The following is a 22,771-nucleotide window of genomic DNA, read 5'->3' as shown; positions in this document are numbered from 1 at the left end:
TATATTCAAAGATTTGCACACGTTTTCAGCTCCCTTTTAATTTCAGTTACTGTGCAGGACTATGCTGACTTACAGCATCGTTTACAGCATCACAAATGAAATTTAAGAGAATGTTGCTCCATGGGTCTCTGTAATGCAAACTAGAACACTATGACCAAGTTGACAATGGCTTTTATTTTGGTTTGCTTGTTTGTGAGCTGATCTAAATGAAACATGACTGTGGTAGCCAAGCACAAGCTGTATCATACCAAATGTAGGCCTGTGAATCAAATCAAACTGTTTATTATATTGTGGCCAAATTTGTGTTATGTCAAATCGTTATCTGTAGCACTTAATAGGGTATCGTACTGTGATACATTGGAAAGTTGGGAGTGAGACAGTGTAAGAGAGATGGACTGAAAGGAAACCGAGAAACCACGTGCAGTAGGAAGTAGAGTTGATCCCACATCAGAGGCGAGCATCTTCACAGCTAACACAATTGAAGGTCCTTAAATTCGTATCATTCCCCTTGAGACATGTCTTTATAAGGACCTGTGGCTGGTAAATCCCCAAATTCTTGAGATGTTTAGCCGTTTCACCACCCAGATAGATCAGATACAGTAGCTGGCCAAGTGGGTGGCAGACTAGAAAAACACTGCAGCCACATCTATAATTTACCAGGTTGTGGCGGATATTAATAATCCTTCTCTGAATGGAGAAGTGAGAAGCACATGGGGGAAATGCAATTGAGTGGGCGTAGTGAGAGAGAGCGAGAGGGAGTCCAGAAAAAGACAGAAAAGAACTGATTATGGGATGTGGATTATGCCACAGGAAAAAACAACAAACGGGTTGATTAAAACGGCACACTATGCAGCACAAGTAAGGAGGCGATAATATTCAGTTGTTAGCAGTTCAAGGTGTCTTTGTTAACAGCCTGTGTACATACGTTTATTAAAATATATGTTTTGTACTGTTCCTCTTCTCTCCTCCAGTCTATGAAGGCTCCAGATTTGAAGGAGAGGTTAGAGGAGTCCGAGAAACTAATCCAGGAGATGACTGTCACCTGGGAGGAGAAACTCCGCAAGACGGAGGAGGTAGCACAGGTAAAACCTGGATGGTCATTACAGATACTGTTGTATTTCTCTATTTTCCATTGATCCGTTTCCAGTGTCCCATAAGCCTTTGCGTTTTGTGTGTGTACCATAACATCCTCCTCCTGTTGCTGCTGTGACCAGTGTTGCCACAGCTCAGTGTGTGTGTGTGTGTGTGTGTGTGTGTGTGTGTGTGTGTGTGTGTGTGTGTGTGTGTGTGTGTGTGTGTGTGTGTGTGTGTGTGTGTGTGTGTGTGTGTGTGTGTGTGTGTGTGTGTGTGTGTGTGTGTGTGTGTGTGTGTGTGTGTGTGTGTGTGTGTGTGTGTGTGTGTGTGCGCGCAGGAGCGTCAAAAGCAGTTGGAGAGTCTGGGTATCTCCCTCCAGTCTTCAGGGATCAAAGTGGGAGATGACAAGTGTTTCCTGGTAAACCTCAATGCAGATCCTGCACTCAATGAACTGCTGGTCTACTATCTGAAGGTACACAAACGCAGTCCATGAACGGGGCACTACACAATCGGGTTTTAGCAGAACAACACTGTTGTTGTTCTGAACATGTGTTTTGTAACGCTGTGCGTTCCAGGATCACACCAAGGTGGGTTCAGCAGACTCTCAGGACATCCAGCTGTGTGGGATGGGCATCCAGGCTGAGCACTGTGTCATCAACATCACCGCCGACGCTACCGTCATGCTCACACCGTACCGCAACTCCAGGTAAACTACGGTCATGCTCACACCGTACCGCAACTCCAGGTAAACTACGGTCATGCTCACACCGTACCGCAACTCCAGGTAAACTACGGTCATGCTCACACCGTACCGCAACTCCAGGTAAACTACGGTCATGCTCACACCGTACCGCAACTCCAGGTAAACTACGGTCATGCTCACACCGTACCGCAACTCCAGGTAAACTACGGTCATGCTCACACCGTACCGCAACTCCAGGTAAACTACGGTCATGCTCACACCGTACCGCAACTCCAGGTAAACATCACCGCCGTACGGTCATAGTACGGTCATGCTCACACCATACCGCACCTCTAGTCAAATCAGCCATTACAAATGCCAAAATACATTTTAGTCGACAAAATCAACTGTAGATTTAGTCGACTAAAGTCTTATGATATTTAGTCGACAAAACCTAAACTAAAAACATTTCAGATGACTAAAATATCACTAAAACAAAAGACTATGACTAAAACTAAATCAAAATTTGCTGTCAAAATCAACACTGTGTAACCGGAAGGTTCCCAGTTTGATCTCGGGCTCCCCCAGAGTTAGTGTCGAAGTGTCCTTGAGCAAGACTCTGAACCCCTAATTGCTCCCGATGTACAGGTTGGTGCCTTGCATGGTTTCCGCTGCCATTGGGTGTATGAATGTGTGTGTGTGAATGGGCAAATCAATGTAATGCACAATCTATGCAAAGCACTTTGGATGAATGCGCTATATAAATGCACCATTTACCATTTATTTATCATTTTGTGTGTATGTTTTCAGAACGTGTGTGAACGGCTCTCCAGTCACCAGCGCTCAACAGCTTCATCATGGAGACAGAATCCTGTGGGGAAACAACCATTTTTTCAGGTACATCTCTGTTCAATACAGATGTTTTAACTACACACTGGGATGGAAATCATCTATTTTTATCATGAATAGAACACCGAAGTCTGACGTCAATATTGGTAGAGGGCGCTAAGTCCACAGGTTCATGTACTTTTTATTTGCATTGTAATCCACATAGGGGGATTTTAGATCATAGCCACATATAAGAACTGCGTTTGAGAAATAAACAAATCATCTCGGCCATTTCACTCATATGGATATGAAGAATCAACTGACTGTGAGAAAACGCTGTTTGATAACAGACTGTATCAAATATGACGTCGTAAACGATACAGAGACACCTCCCCGACAATTTCACCGAGACAGTTTGTTTACTTTTGGACCACAATTCTTACAGGTATATGCGACAATTTTAAGAGGACCCCTAATGTTATTCTCCATAGAGAAAGTACTTCTGTGAACCAGGGGATGAGCGAGTGACGTCAGGACTTTGGTGCTCTAGAGTCAAACTTCATGTTGGCCAAGTCACACATGGGAGCTCCCACCCCTATCTTCTACCTCTGGTCAAAAACAAATTACATTTCAAAGGAATTAACTGTCATGTCCGGTATTCGAACCTGGGTCTCCCGCGTGGAAGTCCAACATCTTAACCACTGACTAAGCCAAAAATAATTCTCTATGATTCAGAGGAGATATTAGACTTTTACGTCATCAGGCTGAGGTTGTGAGCCACTCTGCTACATGAGCATCCACTCTCTTCTCAATATCTCTCTCTCTCTCTCTCTCTGTCTGTCCAGGATCAACCTACCAAAGCGCCGTGGTCGTGGGGTGGAGGATGAGGAGGCCGAGGGTGGTCAGATGAAGAAGAGTGGCAGTAATGAGCAGCTGGACGGTGACGGGGACACGGCCAGTGAGGTGTCCAGTGAGGTCAGCTTCTCTTATGAGTTCGCTCAGACTGAGGTGATGATGAAAGCCCTCGGACACAACGGTGAGGACAAGCTCAGATACATCATATGGGTGGATGGATGGATGGAGGGATGGATGGGTGGATGAATGGAGGGGTGGATGAAGAAATAGAAACATAAATGATGGATGGATTGATTGAAACACAGATGAATGGGTAGAAAAATAGATGACGGTTAAAAAGAAACGTGACCTGGATGGTGGGTGGATGGATGGATAGATGGAAACATGGAAGACAGACAGATGGGTGGATGATAAAATAGAAGCATGCGTCGGTGTTGATTTCGTCGACTAAAACTATGAAGATAAATGTTCGTTGACTACCTTTTTTCATTGACAAAAACGAAATAAAAACTAAGCTATGATGACTAAAATTAAGGCTAAATGTATTGACAATTCCGTCAACATAGACAGACTAAAAGGTTAAGGAGGGACTAGTGGAGAAGAGATCCAAACTAAAAGTCAATTTATGTTTGTGTGTTGCACTCTGAAAATAGCAGATCTAAGCGTGAGCGTTGTGAGCTCGTAATTACACTGTAGATTTAGTCGAGGGATTCAAGAGCTTAAATCAAAATGTCCTGTCAAGTTAAACTCAACACTGACATGGATGGATGGATGGATGGATGGGTGGATGGGGGTGGTCGGACATAAACCCTGCTCTCGCCCCTCTCCCCGTGCAGACCCCATGCAGGCAGTGCTGCAGTCCCTGGAGCGGCAGCATGAGGAGGAGAAACGCATGGCGCTGGAGCGACAGAGGCTCATGTACGAACAGGAGCTCCAGCAGCTCCGCAAGAAGCTGCAGCCCGGCGACCGCCAGTCCTTCTCCCAGAGTTCCACAGCGCCACCACCAGGAGGCCAGCCTGCAGCCGGGCAGTCTCAGTACCGCAGCCTGGAGAGACTGAGCACCGGAGGCATGTCACACTCGGCCAGCGCCCAGAGCAGACTGCGACAGTGGAGCGAGGAGAGGTCAGCACACTGTCTGTCTGTCTGGGGGTGGGACTTATGGAGAGCTCAGGACACTGTCTGTCAGGAGGTGGGAGGTCAGGGAGGATGGTATCGGAAAGGAAGGAAGGGCCTGGGGCGTTTTACGCAGCATAGATCTTTCCGTTGACTAAATCTATGGCGAAATATGTTCGTCGACTACCTTTTTTCACTGACGAAAACTAGCTAAACTTACTAGCTAAATATATTGACAATTTCGTCAACAAATTAAACTAGATGTTGGGGGAGGGACTACTATTAGTGGAGAAGAGATCCAGTAGAACTAAGTTCTTTTTAGAACTAAAGTCTTTTTATGTTTGGTTGGGCTCGGGTGTTGTGCTCTGTAGATGCACGGCAGATCTACAAGCTCACGCGTCGCAGCGCAACAAAGCCTTGAATTCTGTCTGAGGATACTCCGCTGGTCATCAAATGTTGGCTCAGTAATGCGACAAGCTAAAAAATCTCCATGAATTCAAGGCTTCATGGGGTATGTAATGTTTTTGGCCGAAGTACAACACTCGAGTCCAGCACTGACTTTGATTACAAAAATTACGTAACATGTTATTTCCACACACCAAAATGATGATGAAGGAAATGAGAGTCTAGGGTTGGGGCAGTATGGTTTTTATGCTATCACGGTAATAAATCACTGTTTACCAACGGTATGGCGGTATTGAGCGATACCTACAAAAAAGTTGTTTAAATAATATATAATAATAATCGTTATAATGATAATATAAGAGGCACGTGGCAGAGTAAGTGGCCTGCTCACTCCTCATGCATTGAAGGAAGCATGAGCTCAGTTTGGGGCTCTCCCCAGGTTGGCAGAGGGAGATTAAGCACCCAGGATTACAGTTTAGGCAATTGGCACCGGGTGAAAAATTGTGGGATAAACATTTTAATTTAAAAAAACGGTATGGCGGCTATTGCACCCAGCCCTAAGAGTAACCCTCCGCTTCTCTCTCTGTCACCTCTCTCTCTCCTCCTGCAGGGAGGTGGTTTTGACGAGGAGTCTGAGGAAGTTAAAAGAGCAGATTGTCCGTGCCAACAATCTGGTTCAGGAGGCTGGCTTCATCGCAGAGGAGCTGGACAAACGCACCGAGTACAGAGTCACCCTGCAGATCCCTGCTGCCAACCTCAATGCCAATCGCAAGGTAACGCACACACACACACACACACACACACACACACACACACACACACACACACACACACAAACAATTGCCACCAAACTATTATATAGTAGATGTCCATGTATTTACAAATACTCTATGACAGGGGTCTCAACGTTTTTCAGGCCAAGGACCTCTTAACAGAGACCTTTTCATATAATGTACATAAATAGCTTCATACACACGCTTGACAGCACTATCAATGTGTAGCGTTAAGTTGGATTCATATTAATGTGTGTTTTCAGTTATCCCCTTAAAACTTTGGTCTGTTCTTTGTTTCCTCTACCACCAAACCTCTTCGCCAAAAGTATAGGGATGCTCCATGATATTGTGTGTGTGTGTGTGTGTGTGTGTGCAGCGTGATGCGGTGCTGAGCGAGCCAGCGGTGCAGGTCAGACGTAAAGGGAAAGGAAAACAGATCTGGGCTCTGGAGAAGATGGAGAACAGGCTGGTGGACATGAGAGAACTGTACCAGGAGTGGAAGGACTATGACGACGATAACCCTGTAAGTCAACAATTCTCATACTCTTTTGTGCCGAGGACCCCCTGAATTGATATGTATTTGCCCCCCCCCCCCCCCCCCCCCCCCCGTCTGAAAAGACTTTGTGCCAGGGACCCTCCTCCCCAGAAGAGAAGATTTCTGTAAACATTTTTCACAATTTTTGAACAGCCAGCAAGCAGCATAATGGATAAAGTGGATAAAATGATTGTGATGCTATATTAACGACTTTTGCTGGGGACCCCCTGGTCATAGTTTTAGTCAACGACATCAACACTGCTTAAGGCCAATTTATGTTTTGACATGTTGACGGACGTGTTGTGACGTCAAAAGGACAGAATGGATTGCGGTGGACCTCTGCCGACAGTGTTGTGTACAAAAGGTTGCACACGCGTCATAACAGTTTGCGTATTCTTGATTGGTTGGGAAGATGTTGGATACAACATCCATTTGCTTGTTTACATTTTGTGGCAACGTTCTCATGTCAACAAATCGCAGTCGGTAACGTTGAGAGGCGATGTGCCACTTGTCGGTCGACACTTGTCTCTCAAAGCATGAATTGACATTTATCCAGTCCAGTACATACAGCACAGGCACCGCAAGAGGTTGTTGTGAATATTTTACTGAATAATGTGGTTGTGCACCATTTTGTCAAATTGCTTTTGGTAACGTGGTTCACCCCAACACAGCAGTTAAACTGAATGCTCTCATCAATCATATGATCCACTTAACCAGGCGGATAATGTCAGGGAATTTGAGTCAAATACAGGCTTTGCTTATCTCATGCAAATGCACTGCACGGATTGCAGATGTGATAGGCTACACTAGTCCTGTGAAAACTATTGAACTATTGTTGACTGTAAGTCAGAGAGGCTTATTGTCTGTATCAGCCAGGGTGCAGGAGTCTATCTTATCTATATATAAGATTTTAGTCGACTAATATGTATTATGGCTGGCCTTGATGGGATCCCAATGGCTAATTTTACACATGGTTGCATGCTGACAATAGCCGATCTACAAGCACGTGTTGTGAGCTTGTATATCTGCTATTTTCAGAGCGCAACACCCTAGCGCAACCAAACATAAAATGACTTGTCTTTTCGTTCTACTGGATCTCTTCTGCCCTAACATTTTAGTTTGTTTGTTTTTTGCTGATGAAATTGTCAGTATATTTAGTTAGTTTTTGTCATCATAGCTTAGTTTTTATTTAGTTTTCGTCTGTGAAAAAAGGTAGTGGACGGACATTTTTCGTCAGTTTTATTCTACGGAATCAACACTGGTGCCAGCGTGTCTAAAGCAGGGGTTCCCAAACCTTTTCATGTCAAGGACCGCCAAATTGACATTAATTAGCCCGCGGACCCCCATTTGAAAAGATATGCCAGGGACCTCCATAAGAAGTTTTTACGGCTCTAGCAGTGATTCTCAACCCGTTTAATTTCAAGGACCCCCAGTTTGACATGCATTCGTCTACAGACCCCCATTTAATGGCTTTTCTATCTCTGGAACCCCCATTATAAAATCAATGTTAAATTTACTCTGAGAGTGTACAAATCCATTTGGTTCCATTTGTACACTCTCAGAGTTACAGACCCATTTTGTTCCTAACTATCATTTAGCTGGGGACCCCCTGGAACTCCCTCAAGGACCCTCGGACCCCACTTTGGGAACCACTGGTCTAAAGTCTGTATATATTCACCTCAGACCTTGTGTCCGTCCGTCCTCTAGGTGATGTATATTATATTCACCTCAGACCTTGTGTCTGTCCGTCCTCTAGGTGATGTATATTATATTCACCTCAGACCTTGTGTCCGTCCGTCCTCTAGGTGATGTATATTATATTCACCTCAGACCTTGTGTCTGTCCGTCCTCTAGGTGATGTATATTATATTCACCTCAGACCTTGTGTCCGTCTGTCCTCTAGGTGATGTATATTATATTCACCTCAGACCTTGTGTCCGTCCGTCCTCTAGGTGATGTATATTATATTCACCTCAGACCTTGTGTCCGTCCGTCCTCTAGGTGATGTATATTATATTCACCTCAGACCTTGTGTCCGTCTGTCCTCTAGGTGATGTATATTATATTAACCGCAGACCTTTTGTCCGTCCGTCCTCTAGGTGATGTATATTATATTCACCTCAGACCTTGTGTCCGTCCGTCCTCTAGGTGATGTATATTATATTCACCTCAGACCTTGTGTCCGTCCGTCCTCTAGGTGATGTATATTATATTCACCGCAGACCTTTTGTCCGTCCGTCCTCTAGGTGATGTATATTATATTCACCTCAGACCTTGTGTCCGTCCGTCCTCTAGGTGATGTATATTATATTCACCTCAGACCTTGTGTCCGTCTGTCCTCTAGGTGATGTATATTATATTCACCTCAGACCTTGTGTCCGTCCGTCCTCTAGGTGATGTATATTATATTCACCTCAGACCTTGTGTCCGTCCGTCCTCTAGGTGATGCGTTCGTACTTCCGCCGTGCCGACCCGTTCTTCGACGAGCAGGAGAACCACAGTCTGATTGGCGTGGCCAACGTCTTCCTGTCCTGTCTCTTCTACGACGTCAAGCTGCAGTATGCTGTTCCCATCATCAACCAGAAGGGGGAGGTACGGATACGCTGCACATAGGAGCCCTGCTACACACAGCGTACATGCCGTACAAGGCTGTTAATTCCATCAACCATTGAGCCACATGACTTACCAATTCTATATTTTTCAGTGTCAACCCTTGGTCAGTCAACCACTTGCGATGGTGTTAATCTAAGTCGGGGAATGTAAAAATGCACAATGGATTTTTCAGTGAAAAGCCACCAAGAACTATTATTGATTCTTTAGCAGCGTTATATACAATGAGCAATCTTTTCATTGCTTTTTAATAGCAGCTCCACAGTGGCAAAGCTCTGGGGTTGATGAGATTCGTCCAGAAATGCTGAAGGCTCTGGGTGTTGAGGGGCTTGGTTGATACGTCTTTTAAACATTGTGTGGAAGTCTGGGGCAGTGCCGAAGGAGTGGCAGATCGGGCTGGTGGTCCCACTTTTTAAAAAGGGGGATCAGAGGGTGTGTGCCAATTACAGAGGTATCACATTACTCAGCCTCCCTGGGAAAGTTTACGCCAAGATACTGGAAAGGAGGGTCCGACCGATCGTTGAACCTCAGATTCAAGAGGAGCAATGTGGATTGCCGGCTGGGATGAGGATCAGCATCTTCAAATCTGAGGCCATGGTTCTCAGCAGGAAACCAATGGATGGTGCAGTCCAAGTAGGGAATGAGACATTACCCCAGGAGTTTAAGTATCTCGGGGTCTTGTTCATGAGTGAGTTAGAAGGAGATCAGCTGGAGAATCGGAGCGGCAGGGGCGGTATTACAGCTCTAATAGTCACTCTACCGCACTGTTGTGACGAAAAGAGAGCTGAGCCAGAAGGCAAAGCTCTCTTTCTACCGAGCAATCTTCGTTTCTACTCTCACCTATGGTTATGAAGTGTGGGTCATGACCGAAATAATTAAGGTCACGAATACAAGCGGCCCAAATTAGTTTTCTCCGAGGTGACCCTTAGAGAGAGGGTGAGAAGTTCAGTCACACGAGAGAGACTCTGAGTAGATCCGCTGCTTCTTCGCCTGGAAAGGAGCCGGCTTAGGTGGTTTGGGCATCTGGTTAGGATGCCTCTCGAGCATCTCCCTAGGGAGGTCCTCTATGCACGTCCCACTGAGAGGAGACCCCGGGGCAGACCAAGGCGCAGATGGAGGGATTACATCGACTCACTGGCCTTGAAACGCCTCTGGGTCCCCCAGGAGGAAGTTATTAATGTTGCTCTGGAGAGGGAAGTCTGGATCTCTCTGGTGGAGCTGTTGCCCCCGTGACCCAACTACTATGGATAAGCGGTTGAAGATGGGATGGCTGGATGGATCTTTTCAATTGATTCCTTTTAAGGTCCCGTTTGATTTGTCTCCTGGTGTCAGGTGGCGGGACGTCTCCACGTGGAGGTGGTGAGAGTGGCAGGAGGCTTCGATGACGGAATGGCTGGAGGAGAGGACGACAACAGCCCTGACGGAGAAATGCAGGATCGCAAATTGGTCTGCATGGTAGGACCGTAGGAGAGATACACACATACTGTACACACACAAACCAAAAGCACCGTTCTTCACCGCATACTTTCAACAATATTTATTTATTTATATGTTGATTCGTAGTCCCCGTGCATAAAACAAGCAACAATACAAAAAGAGCACATACAGTATGAATATTACTATAAGGGTACATATAAGGGACAGCTTCTGTTGGTTGAGTTGTGTTCTTCACTGTGTCTCCTGTCCAGATTAAGATCCTCCAGGCCACAGGTCTCCCCCAGTACCTGTCCAACTTCGTCTTCTGTCAGTACTCGTTCTGGGACCAGCCGGAGCCCATCATAGTGGCCCCCGAGGTGGACCCCTCCGCCTCCTCCCCCAGCAGCAAAGACCCCCACTGTATGGTGGTGTTTGACAGCTGTAAGGTGAGAGCTGATGTCACTATAGGTCTCTCTCTAGGCCACTGTCACGGCCATGGGATCATTATGCGGATCGCGGACCAATTTTTAGGGGTCGTGAGTAAATACTAGGGGTGGAAAATGAAAATTGATTAATAGATTAATTGCGATGCAGACATGGACGATTATGAATCGATTCACAAATGTGAGGGGCGCTCTTATCATCATACTATGACGGTATGATACATCATGTCATTCTGGCCAATCACAATTTGCGTCCTCACTTTTCTGTCTTCATTTCTCTGCCCTCACTTTTATCTTCAATACCGTTATATGTACTTTGCTCAGCCAATCAAATCATCGCTATGGGGTGATCAGCCAATCACAGGTAAATGTTTGTGTTTACACAAGCCCGGAAAGCTGGGCATAGGAGGGGCTAGCGCCCCTCAAAAACTATATTTATAATTTTGTACGTTGGTTCAGAATTCATAATCTTTGAGGGGCGCTAGCCCCTCCAATGCCCAACTTTTCCGGGTTTGTGTAAACACAAACATTGAAAATAAAAGTGAGTACAGAAAAGTGAAGACGCCAAAAGTCATTGGCCGGAATGACATTTGTGATGATTTTATTGGTTGAGCACGGAATGTGATGTATGATGATGATGATAAGAGTGCCCCTCACTTCACACGGGTGTGATTTTTGTTTTGTAATGCAATAAAAGATAATGGAAGTAAATGTATCTGTTTTCATTATGGATCATTAGAAAGCACTTTGTATTGGAAGCGACATGCATCGTGATGCATCGATAAAGGATTTATAATCGAATCGTAGCCTTCTAGATTTCCGCCTCTAGTAAATATCCCTTATTTTGGTTTCCTATATACTATACAAGTGTATTGTTTATTTGGATCCCCATTAGCTACTACCTTAGTAGCAGCTACTCTTCCTGGGGTCCACACATAAAATACATTACATAATATGAAAACATTTTACAAGACAGTATAAGAAAAACAGTTCAAAACTTAAAATACAACTAAATATAAAACAATTATTTTTAATTATTTCAGAAGATTCAAAGGAACCAATAGGATTCACCGGCTGTTTTTGCCATCAAATTAGAATCCGCCCCTCCAGACCAGAAATCACACTGACTGGGGCAGATTAGGGAACCACAGATTAGGGAACACAATTAGCGTGTATATATACCACAATGTCGTAGAAATATTGTCAACATATCTAACGTTGTGGAATGTGTCTGTGTCCTTGTAGGAGCTGGCGGTGACAGTGACAGAGGAGCTGATAGAGTACCTGACAGAGGGAGCGGTGGCCATCGAGGTGTACGGTCACCGGCAGGCTGACCCTGGCAGGAACCCTGCTCTGTGGGACCTGAGCATCATCCAGGCCAAGACGCGCACACTGAGGGACAGGTACACACACACACACACACACACACACACACACACACACGTATGCGTGCGTGTACTGTAGACTGTTAATATTTATTATTGCTCGGGCAAGCCCGAACACAACAGTACGTTTTAACACCGGGCGACAGCCAGACGAATTTCCCAGAAGTGCATTATTTGTCAATGGGACCTGGCAACTACTGGCGATGGAGGCGATAGCAGGCGATGGTCAAAAAGTGGGCGGAGGAACGTCGGCCGAAAAGATACAAATAATTCATCTTTTGGGCGACGTCGCCCGGCGATAGTGGGCGATAGCCAATGAAATTCAAGCGATGCTCGCCGTTGGTTTCCCGCTGTTAAAACATACTGTAAGATTATCTGCTAAGATTATCTTGTAAGATTATCCTGTAGTATGTGATGGTACCAGATTTCAAATTTCGTTAAAAATCTTGTAGTGTAAAGCCACCTTATACAGGTCATAATTCAGATTATTGTATTTACCCTCCGTGAATTTGGGGTGTTGCAAACCAAGTTCGAGAACAAGAGTCACAAGACAAATCTAAAATATGTCGCATGAGTAAAACGGTATCCCTGAAAATAATTAGTAAGAATGAAAGAAATAAGATGACGTGACTATAGTAAAAGTTACAAACGGTACATTAGGTGGAATGTAGAAGAGGTACCATACAGTATGTCTTGATTTAATTTGATAAATATTCTAGTATGAATGTATTTATATGCTACACTGCATTGCATTGATATGAGCATTACACATCGTTAAAATAAACACAATTTACGTGTCATTGAAGCATACAAGTTAAAAATTCTGTCAAGCTCAAACACCCTTGCTCTAATACACAAACGTTATGTGATAGTTTTAGATTAGTTTATCTTTTGATAAGAGGAAGGCTATAAACCAATTTATTGATAAAGAACACTTGCTATGCATCCCGTGTTTATAACGCATTCTGAACACACTTATAAGATCTTATAATTTTCTCATAAACATGTATAATTATATTTTAAGCGCTCATAGATAATCATAATACTTTATAACCATAACACATTATAAACTTTATTATAATGACTACCGGTAATACTATTTAATAATTATACTACTTATAATACTTCATAACTTGCTATGTATTCCATGTTTATAATGCATTGTAAAAAATATTATAAGACAATATAATTATAAATGTCCATGAAAAAATTATAAGTCATAATTTCTGTATCAAAGAATTGGACAGTATTAAGATGTTTATATTAATTTTGTGTTAATCTTTAGGGCCCCAAAACACACCTTAGAAAGCACGAGTGTCTATTTCAAACAAAGTGTTTTTTTTTACCTGGGAGTCATATATTTGATGGCAGTAAGCCCGTCATAATTTCACCCCACCCCTCCCTATCAATACAAAATTGATACAAAATGAATATCAACATCTTTATACTGTCCAATAATTAGATAGGGAGAGGGTGAAATTATGACAGGCAGTTGCTGCTGTCAAAAAACACTTTGTGGCCCTAAAGATTAACAACATTCAGTCCGTAGGACGTGTGGAACTGTCATAAGCGACCCAATCGACGGGTTGCAATGACGTGTGTACACGTCCTAGCGCATCTTCAATGATACCAAACGAGAGAAGAATATTCTGAATTATTATTATTATAATTTTTTTAGTTTGACTCTAAGGCCACCATACGCTTCGCTCTTCGTTCATGCGCGGTCCGGTCACTTCCTATTTACCGCTGCAGAAAGAATGCCTTGTATCTCCTAATCTAGGGCGTTCTCCATGGTTTTGATCTGATGGATATACTAAGCTCTTCATTTCTGACTTCTCACCTGCCTCTCGTTACGTTTTTTTCCCGGAACAGAAGGGGGGGGGCTTTACAGAGTAAAAGTGGCTATGTCTTCCCGGCACCCCGAGCTTCTATTTTGAAGGAATCCCGGCGCTGATTGTGTTAATGTCCAATGTAAAAGAGAATTGACTGAAACGTGAGTCTGACATTGTCTCCCCCTGCAGGTGGAGCGAGGTAACGCGGCGTCTCGAGGTGTGGATTCAAATCCTGGAGATCAATGAGAACGGAGACTTTGTCCCCGTGGAGGTCGTACCTGCTAGAGACATCCGCACTGGAGGCATTTTTCAATTACGGCAGGTGTGTGTGTGTGTGTGTGTGTGTGCGTGTGCACGCGTGTGCACTTGCGTGTGCGTGCGTGTTTATAAACTTTATAGTTACTTAATTAGCCACAAACCAACATTTGGTTACAGAGCAGCGCTACTGTGTGTGAATTAATTCTATGAACGTTACAATTTAGACATTTAGCAGACACTATTAATCCAGAGCGATTTAGAGTAAGCAAGGACAACACAAGGCAATACATCAAAGGCATAGAAATAGTCATCTAGGTCTAGGATCATAGTTAAACCAATAACCTATCATCAGTCTAACAGTAGAACATCCAAAGAATATCAATAATAATGAAACATTGAAACACTATAGAAATTGGGAGTGAGTTTACAGTTCTAATTTCAATAGGGAGTTCATTCCATAGTTTGGGAGCCAGAAGAAAGATTTGCACAAAATGTGTGCAAATCTTTGAATATATATATTTTTCAAATCAACCATTTTTAACTAGAATCTTTGCTTCTGGGGGGTCCCTGGAACTAAATATCTTTAGATGGCTGCCAAATATACATAATTCTAGGGCTCCTTGACATGAAGAAGTTTGAGAACCTCTGGTATAGCAACATACGTTTTTTCAGAAACTGTTTTCAGAAAAATAATCGGCCATATCGGGAAAGGATGACCAAATAGATGGTAAAGGCATGTCATCCTCTCTCTCTAAAACGGGCAGGGTCAGTCCCGTCGCATCCAGGTGGAGGTGCGTTCGGTGCAGGACTCTGGGACCATGCCGCTCATAGCGGAGGTGCTGCTGGCCGTGTCCGTGGGCTGTGTGGAGATCAGACAGTCCAGGCTCAACCAGAGCAGAGCCACAGAGCCCGCAGGGCCACAGGACGCAGACGACATGGACAGCTACCAGGTCAGAGGGACGCTCGTCATGTGCATGCATTTGTCTTCCATCCATCCAGAGTGAAATTAGTCCTCTGCCTGTCCATCGGTACTTTACTGTGTGTGTGTGTGTGTGTGTGTGTGTGTGTGTGTGTGTGTGTGTGTGTGTGTGTGTGTGTGTGTGTGTGTGTGTGTGTGTGTGTGTGTGTGTGTGTGTGTGTGTGTGTGTGTGTGTGTGTGTGTGTGTGTGTGTGTGTGTGTGTGTGCGTGTGTGCCTTCTGCCTGTTCATCGGTACTTTGTGTGTGTGGTAGGAGCATGATTTGGAGCGGTTGAGAAGTCAGTGGCTGGAGGCTCTCACCAAGAGACAAGAATACCTAGACGAACATTTGCAGACCCTGGTCAGCAAGACAGGTAACACACACACACACCATAGAACAGTGTTTCCGAAACATTGGGTCGCAGACCTGTTTTCATGTTGTTTTTTATAACAATACTAATAATGAACATGATCATGATTTAATTGTACAGTATAACCAGTCTGATAGAAAAAGGTGGTTTCACCCCTTCGGCACGGCGACTCTCTCACTTAGCACGCCAGGCGGTGCCTCAGTGTTGATGTGTATTAGGAGCACATGATGTAACAGCACTTGTCTGGTTCCATTGTGTTGGATATGCTAACCTGTCTGGTTCCATTGTGTTGGATATGCTAACCTGTCTGGTTCCATTGTGTTGGATATTCTAACTTGTCTGGTTCCATTGTGTTGGATATGCTAACCTGTCTGGTTCCATTGTGTTGGATATGCTAACCTGTCTGGTTCCATTGTGTTGGATATTCTAACTTGTCTGGTTCCATTGTGTTGGATGCTAACTTGTCTCGTTCCATTGTGTTGGATGCTAACTTGTCTCGTTCCATTGTGTTGGATGCTAACCTGTCTGGTTCCATTGTGTTGGATGCTAACTTGTCTCGTTCCATTGTGTTGGATGCTAACCTGTCTGGTTCCATTGTGTTGGATGCTAACCTGTCTGGTTCCATTGTGTTGGATGCTAACCTGTCTGGTTCCATTGTGTTGGATGCTAACCTGTCTGGTTCCATTGTGTTGGATGCTAACTTGTCTGGTTCCATTGTGTTGGATGCTAACTTGTCTGGTTCCATTGTGTTGGATGCTAACTTGTCTCGTTCCATTGTGTTGGATGCTAACTTGTCTCATTTCATTGTGTTGGATGCTAACCTGTCTGGTTCAAGGGGCCAGTGAGGCACTCCAAGGCCCTTTTTGAAACTAGCTCCTCGCCAATAATAGAGATGGCCCTGGGATTCCCATCCCATCCAGTGCCGTCTCTATGATTTATATATCTATGCTCAAACCAAGTGGAAGTGTGTAGGGCAAGTGGCAAGGAGCTAGTTTCAAAAAGGGGGCAACGTTGAAGCACTGGGCCCTAGTGGTAAGAGGAGGGACTACAGGCGGACCCGTGGATTCATGACCGGGAAACCCCGTGCAGCTGGGCTTTAACATTGAGCACTCGGTTGCACTTCCGCATTGGAAGTGCAACCGAAAATTGGACCAAAATTTGGTGGTCCAATGCGGAAGTAGACGTTTTGAGACGGTCCTTCCGGGTGCTTCAAAACGCCACTGAGCAACTTCCACTGACATGAATAGCTTCGCTCCAGATCAGTCTCTATCCTTTTATATACTCTATGGTCTGGTTCCATTGTGTTGGATGCTAACCTGTCTGGTTCCATTGTGTTGGATGCTGCACAGAGAAGACAGAGGACGATGTGGAGAGAGAAGCTCAGTTATTGGAGTGGCGTCTGACACTGACAGAGGAGAGAAACTCCGTCATGGTTCCTTCTGCAGGCAGTGGGATCCCTGGAGCTCCTGCTGAGTGGCAAGTAACACTCTGTCTGTCTGTCTGTCTGTCTGTCTGTCTGTCTGTCTGTCTGTCTGTCTGTCTGTCTGTGTAGCTGCATGTGTGTATGTATGTGTGTGTCTGTCTGTCTGTCTGTCTGTCTGTCTGTCTGTCTGTCTGTCTGTCTGTCTGTGTGTCTAACTGTGTATCTGTATGTTTTCAGCAGAATCCACAGTGCTAGTTTGACCCATTGAGGTGCTTACTGTATATTCTAATAACCCAGTTTGCATAGTTAGTCTACCAGTAAGATGCCTGAGGGTGAGAAGGGCGAGGTCGCGTGCACACATCCGCCTGAGTGACATCAGACTGCTGGGCGAGGCTGTCACTTTGGTATAGGGGGTCAGATCAACATATGGAATGAATTCTGTACTGGCCATGGGGGCAGTGTCTTGAGTGTACAGGGTTTGATGAGGGCCCAGGTAGGGCCAGGCCTTCATTTTCGGGCCTGTTGAGAACTCTAGTTTTCGCCGGCTGCCGGGCGTGGCTGCACTAATAACTTTGGGGCAGGCCCATCTAGAGTTTAAATGGACAGGTATCAGTCAAAAGGGAGACATCGAAGAGGAAGTTAAGGATGGATGGGAAAGGATCAACATATGGAATGTCAGAACAGGTCAGCTCCATATATAGAGATCTAAGGGTTTGAGGTCAGATGTAGAGTTGAGTTGCTGGCCAATATTGATGACATCAGGGATCTCCATATATGGGCTTAATATTAATGACATCATGTGAACTCTATCCCTGATGATGTCACGTGATGTCACGAAAACTAAGTGTGTGTGTGTGTGTGTGTGTGCGTGTGCGTGTGCGTGTGCGCGTGTGCGTGCGTGTGCGCAGGGTTCCTCTCCCTGGGATGGAGACCCACACCCCTGTTCTCTTCCTGGACCTCAGTGGTAGGCTTGTTTGTTGTTTCCCTACTTTGTAACATTGGTGTAAAAGTACTTCTACAGCATTCCAATAATGATGTAATGCTGTCCTTCCTCTCCCAGCTGATGACCTGGGCTCTCAGGATCAGTTTGAGGTGCCTGAGGCAGGGGGTTGGGATGCCACTCTGAGCGGAGAGGATGAGGATGACTTCTTTGACCTGCAGATAGTCAAACACTATGATGGAGAGGTAAGAAAGGGTGTGTGTGTGTTACTGAGGGCCAAGAATTTGAGAAATTCACATTGTGAGCAGAAACATTGTTGTTTTATGGTTAAAACTGATTCTATTAGAAAAGATCCTTTTCACGCATGCTCCACAACAGGAGCGTGCCAAATAAATTATCCACAAAAATACACTTTTGCTACTACAAAGATGTTTTTCATTACATCTAAAATACACTGTATTTTAGACGTAATGTGGGGGGCTCTGAGTGTATCTTTACTACAGACGAGAGCTCAAAAGTAACATAGTGTTAAGGAGAACTCCTCCTAACGTTATGGATCAGAGCTAACAAAGGTCTAAAGATTCTATTACGACTCACTGCCACTTCCTCATCATCATCACCGCTCGCTCCCTCTCCAGGTGAAAGCGGAAGCGTCGTGGGATTCGACGGTCCACGAGTGTCCCCAGCTGAGCCGAGGGGGTGCGTGGCTGGAGCAGCGCGTCTACCTGACCGTGCGCGTGGTAGTGCAGCTCAGCCACCCAGCCGACATGCAGCTGGTGCTGCGCAAGCGCATCTGCGTCAACCTCAACCCGGGACGGCCGGGCTTCGCCCAGAACTTCCTGAGGAGGATGTCCACCCGCAGCACCATCCCCGGCTGCGGTGTCACCTTCGAGGTGGTCTCCAACATCCCCGGGGTGAGCCTTTGAACCGTAAAGGATGCTCTGCAAGTAGTCCTTTCTGTTACACGTGGTAATTGAGCACTGAAGTCTGACGGCGCTATTCCCCTCGTTCGTGGGGTGCGTGCGTGTGTGCTCGCGCGTGTAAGCCAACTTAGTATGTAACCGGCCTAGACATCCGATAGCCTAACATGGCTGTAACCATGACGAGAGATCTGAGTGAAAAACTGTCTTCCTCGCGGTCTGCATGTGCTAAAGGTCAATGCCCGTGTGCAAGTTGAGATTATTGCTCAACCCACTGAGGAGAACCATGCGGAACTGACTGACTGACTGACTGACGGACAGAGGTTTCCTTATGTAGGATGCTGATTACTAGAAACAAACATGATGTCACTGATGTTCAACCATGTGTATTCATTTTCACTTTTCAGCACATTAAACTCCACAGCTCTAAATCTCTACAGCTCTTGAGATCGCTGTGTACTGTCCAAGTGTTGTGCAGCAGTGTGTTCATATTAATGAGATGTGTTGGTTCAGTTTATTTATTTTTGGCTGGCAGGACGCCCAGTGTTCAGAGGACAGGGAGATGCTGGCTAGGCAGGCTGCCAGCGCAGAGAACCCCAAGTCAGCCGACAGCCAGGTGGCCATCGAGAAATACCTCCGCAGCGTTCTGGCTGTGGAGAATATACTGACACTGGACCGACTGCGACAGGTCAGAACACACACACACACACACACACACACACACACACACACACACACACACACACACACAGACACACACACACACACATGCATGTAAGCACGCGCCGCCACACATACACACACACAATCAGGTTGACAGAGATATAGTTAGACACACAAGACATACATATGTACTGACAGACAAAAATACACTGTCCTGCCCATAGAGGGTATAGTGTACTCACACACTGTGTGTGTGTGTGTGTGTGTGTGTGTGTGTGTGTGTGTGTGTGTGTGTGTGTGTGTGTGTGTGTGTGTGTGTGTGTGTGTGTGTGTGTGTGTGTGTGTGTGTGTGTGTGTGTGTGTGTGTGTGTGTGTGTGTGTGTGTGTGTGTGTGTGTGTGTGTGTGTGTGTGTGTGTGTGTGTGTGTGTGTGTGTGTGTGTGTGTGTGTGTTTGTGTTTCAGGAAGTGGCTGTAAAGGAGCATCTGGCTGGCAGAGGGAAAGGAAACAGACGCAGTCTGAGCTCGCCCAGCGTCCACAGGGTAAATCTCACTCGGTTACTGAAGCTGCTGTAAGACTGCACTATACACACACACACACACAGTATATATACCAGTAAGACGCCCTGAGGGCCCTAAAGGGCGAGGTCGCGCACACGCATCTTATCTGCCTGAGTGACGGCAGACTGCTGTGCGAGCGCTGGCACTTTGGCATGGGGGGTCAGATCAACATATGGAATGAATTCTGTACTGGCCATATATGGAGCGCGTCTTGAGTGCACAGGGTTTGATGAGGTCAGACTGGCCCATCTAGAGTTTGAATGGACAGGTATCAGTCAAACGGGAGACAACGGAACGACGGGTGGGGAGGATCAACATATGGAATGTCAGAACAGGTCAGCTCCATATATGGAGATGGAGGGGTGATGTTACAAGGCGTGACCATATATGGAGGCGTGATGTCACGAGGCGTAACCATATATGGAGGTGTGATGTGACACAGAAATGCAGTTTTTCATAGTAAACAATAAATGTTTTATATGGTATATTTTAAATAACAATAAAGTCCTCACACCAGAATGCTGCTCCCCTCGTGTGGTATTTACAGTATGTTTCGAGTCGGGAGGCTCTTCCTCAGGCCTTACTGAGGGCTGTGTCAGTAATTGGGTGCAGCTGTCGGGACACAAGGAAGCTGTGGGCAGAAATAGTTTGTACGACAGACGTGAAATGCCTCTGGATGTATACCCTCAACAGGTAATTCCAATTTGGCAATGATTAGATAACGTGTTCATGATATATGGCACTTTTTTTGCAAGAAATGAGCCCCATGCACAATTTATTCATAGTAATATCAAACCCCTGTCCGACGGTCATTGTCACATGGCTCACAAGACCATATCTACTCAAGGACCCAATTTATAGAACCAGTGTACTAGACCAGGGGTTCTCAACGTTTTTGGCCGGGGACCCCCGAAAATGCTTTGGCAACGTCTCGGGACCCCCGCCCCGCCCCCTCCCGACCCCCAATATAAATTGACTGCTACAATAACCTTAAACCATTTTGGGCGGGAACCCCTTTTGGTGTTTTAAGCATTGTTATAATTTAGCTATTTAAAAATAGCAGATCTACAAGCTCATAGCGCGCCACCGAGTGGCGCGCTACGAGCTTGTAGGTCTGCTATTTTTGAAAAATCCTGAATTAAAAAAAAAAAAAAAAATCATTTTTTTTTTTTTTTTTTGAAAATAATTTGGGGACCCCCTAAAATAATTTGGCGACCCCCCGAGGGGTCGCGACCCACGGGTTGAGAACCCCTGTACTAGACGAGGACTACAAATATCATTCACCGCCTGTTAAAAGACTACAGGCGTATGCAAAGGCTGAACGTATGTAACTTAGATATGATTTTATGTAGATATAGCACATATAGTATATGCATTGTTACATTATATAGATATTCCACTGTTAGGTTGTTAACTTACATATGATGACTATTTTAATGTGTATGATGTATTACCATGTTTTTGTTCTTGGTTTAATCGCTCTGGATTAAGAGCATCTGCTAAATGCCTAAATTGTAAATTCTCATTATGACTGATTGGGCCTTCAAACAACACTGGCAGTGGTGAAATAATTCATTAATGAATGAATAAATACCTGGCAGTCAATGGGTTAAAGCAACATGAGCGGACAGCAGTGCTGTAAGACGATAGGCTGCCTTGTTGTGCTGCTGGTGTGACACATCTGACATTGTGTTTCCTGTCCTCAGCTGTCAGGAAGCAGACAGGACCTGGCCTCAAACTACATGCTGGACGATAACAAGGTAACTCTCTCACACACACACACACACACACACACACACACACACACACACACATACACGCATGCACCTGTGGTCGCAGGCACGCAACTGTACAGTATACTGTATATAGTATACACACTATTATAGTATGGTACATCATACATACACAGTGTGATCCTGGGCAGTGGCGTAGAGTAGCTAGTACATTTACTCAAGTACTGTACTTAAGTACTATTTTGAGGTATTCTTTACTTTACTTTACTTTCCAATTTTCAGTACTTTTACTTCCATTCCACTAGCCTACATCTCAGAGGCAATTATTATACTTTTACTCCACTACAATGATTTGATAGGTTTTCTTGCTAGTTACTTTTTTGATTATTATTACAAAACGTATATTGATCACATTTGAAAACCTGTGCTTTTTTCTGCAACCTGTTAATAAAATATTCAATCAATCTTTTCTTCTCTTAATTTGAACTGAACTTCTCTGTGTGTCTCTCCGTATGTCAGAGTCGTTGGGAGAGTCAGCAGGACATCTTCATGCCGTCTCAGTACTACCGCAGCCTGCCTCGTCCCTCTCCTTCCTCCTCGCCCACTCCCACTCCCAGTCCCACTCCACCACCCACCACCTCCACCACCACCTCCCCTCAGGGCCAGGACCCCGAGCAAGGTATGCTGCATGCCGCACCACCACTCCTCTTTAACCCACCCAGCCATCCCTCCCTGGCTTCTCACTTCCAGAAAAATAACTTTGGTTCTAGAACTGGTTCTGTTCTAGATCCTTGGAACCTTGGTGCTTTTACAGAACCGGCCGTGAGCCGGTTTGCGTTTCCACCAGTATAAAGCACCGTTGTAATTAGGGGCAGGAGTCCCCAGTTGCCCCAGGTTCGATTCCAGGCCTGGCCAGCAATGTGTTGAATATGACCGGCCGAAGTGTCCATTTAACAGGGGGAAATTCAATCGTCAATGGCAGTTACAGTTTCACCCT

General features: G+C 45.2%; 1 protein-coding gene across 1 annotated transcript in view; it reads left to right on the top strand.

Moving 5' to 3' along the window:
• kif13ba (kinesin family member 13Ba) overlaps nucleotides 1-22,771 on the top strand; it is an 84,461-nt gene that overhangs the window by 55,573 nt on the left and 6,117 nt on the right. Inside the window, exons 13-35 of the mRNA XM_079496119.1 lie at nucleotides 972-1,082; nucleotides 1,412-1,546; nucleotides 1,650-1,780; nucleotides 2,567-2,653; nucleotides 3,430-3,620; nucleotides 4,276-4,561; nucleotides 5,568-5,730; nucleotides 6,107-6,253; nucleotides 8,708-8,857; nucleotides 10,208-10,330; nucleotides 10,564-10,737; nucleotides 11,980-12,137; nucleotides 14,141-14,273; nucleotides 14,974-15,159; nucleotides 15,441-15,540; nucleotides 16,887-17,013; nucleotides 17,869-17,924; nucleotides 18,021-18,145; nucleotides 18,539-18,814; nucleotides 19,356-19,508; nucleotides 19,946-20,023; nucleotides 21,748-21,801; nucleotides 22,294-22,453. Coding sequence (XP_079352245.1) covers nucleotides 972-1,082; nucleotides 1,412-1,546; nucleotides 1,650-1,780; nucleotides 2,567-2,653; nucleotides 3,430-3,620; nucleotides 4,276-4,561; nucleotides 5,568-5,730; nucleotides 6,107-6,253; nucleotides 8,708-8,857; nucleotides 10,208-10,330; nucleotides 10,564-10,737; nucleotides 11,980-12,137; nucleotides 14,141-14,273; nucleotides 14,974-15,159; nucleotides 15,441-15,540; nucleotides 16,887-17,013; nucleotides 17,869-17,924; nucleotides 18,021-18,145; nucleotides 18,539-18,814; nucleotides 19,356-19,508; nucleotides 19,946-20,023; nucleotides 21,748-21,801; nucleotides 22,294-22,453 — 3,304 coding nt within the window. The remainder of the gene's footprint in view (nucleotides 1-971; nucleotides 1,083-1,411; nucleotides 1,547-1,649; nucleotides 1,781-2,566; nucleotides 2,654-3,429; nucleotides 3,621-4,275; nucleotides 4,562-5,567; nucleotides 5,731-6,106; nucleotides 6,254-8,707; nucleotides 8,858-10,207; nucleotides 10,331-10,563; nucleotides 10,738-11,979; nucleotides 12,138-14,140; nucleotides 14,274-14,973; nucleotides 15,160-15,440; nucleotides 15,541-16,886; nucleotides 17,014-17,868; nucleotides 17,925-18,020; nucleotides 18,146-18,538; nucleotides 18,815-19,355; nucleotides 19,509-19,945; nucleotides 20,024-21,747; nucleotides 21,802-22,293; nucleotides 22,454-22,771) is intronic.

Source organism: Electrona antarctica (genome assembly GCF_951216825.1).
Source record: "Electrona antarctica genome assembly, chromosome: 3".
Taxonomy (NCBI): domain Eukaryota; kingdom Metazoa; phylum Chordata; class Actinopteri; order Myctophiformes; family Myctophidae; genus Electrona; species Electrona antarctica.
This window is presented reverse-complemented; position numbering and strand designations above follow the sequence as displayed.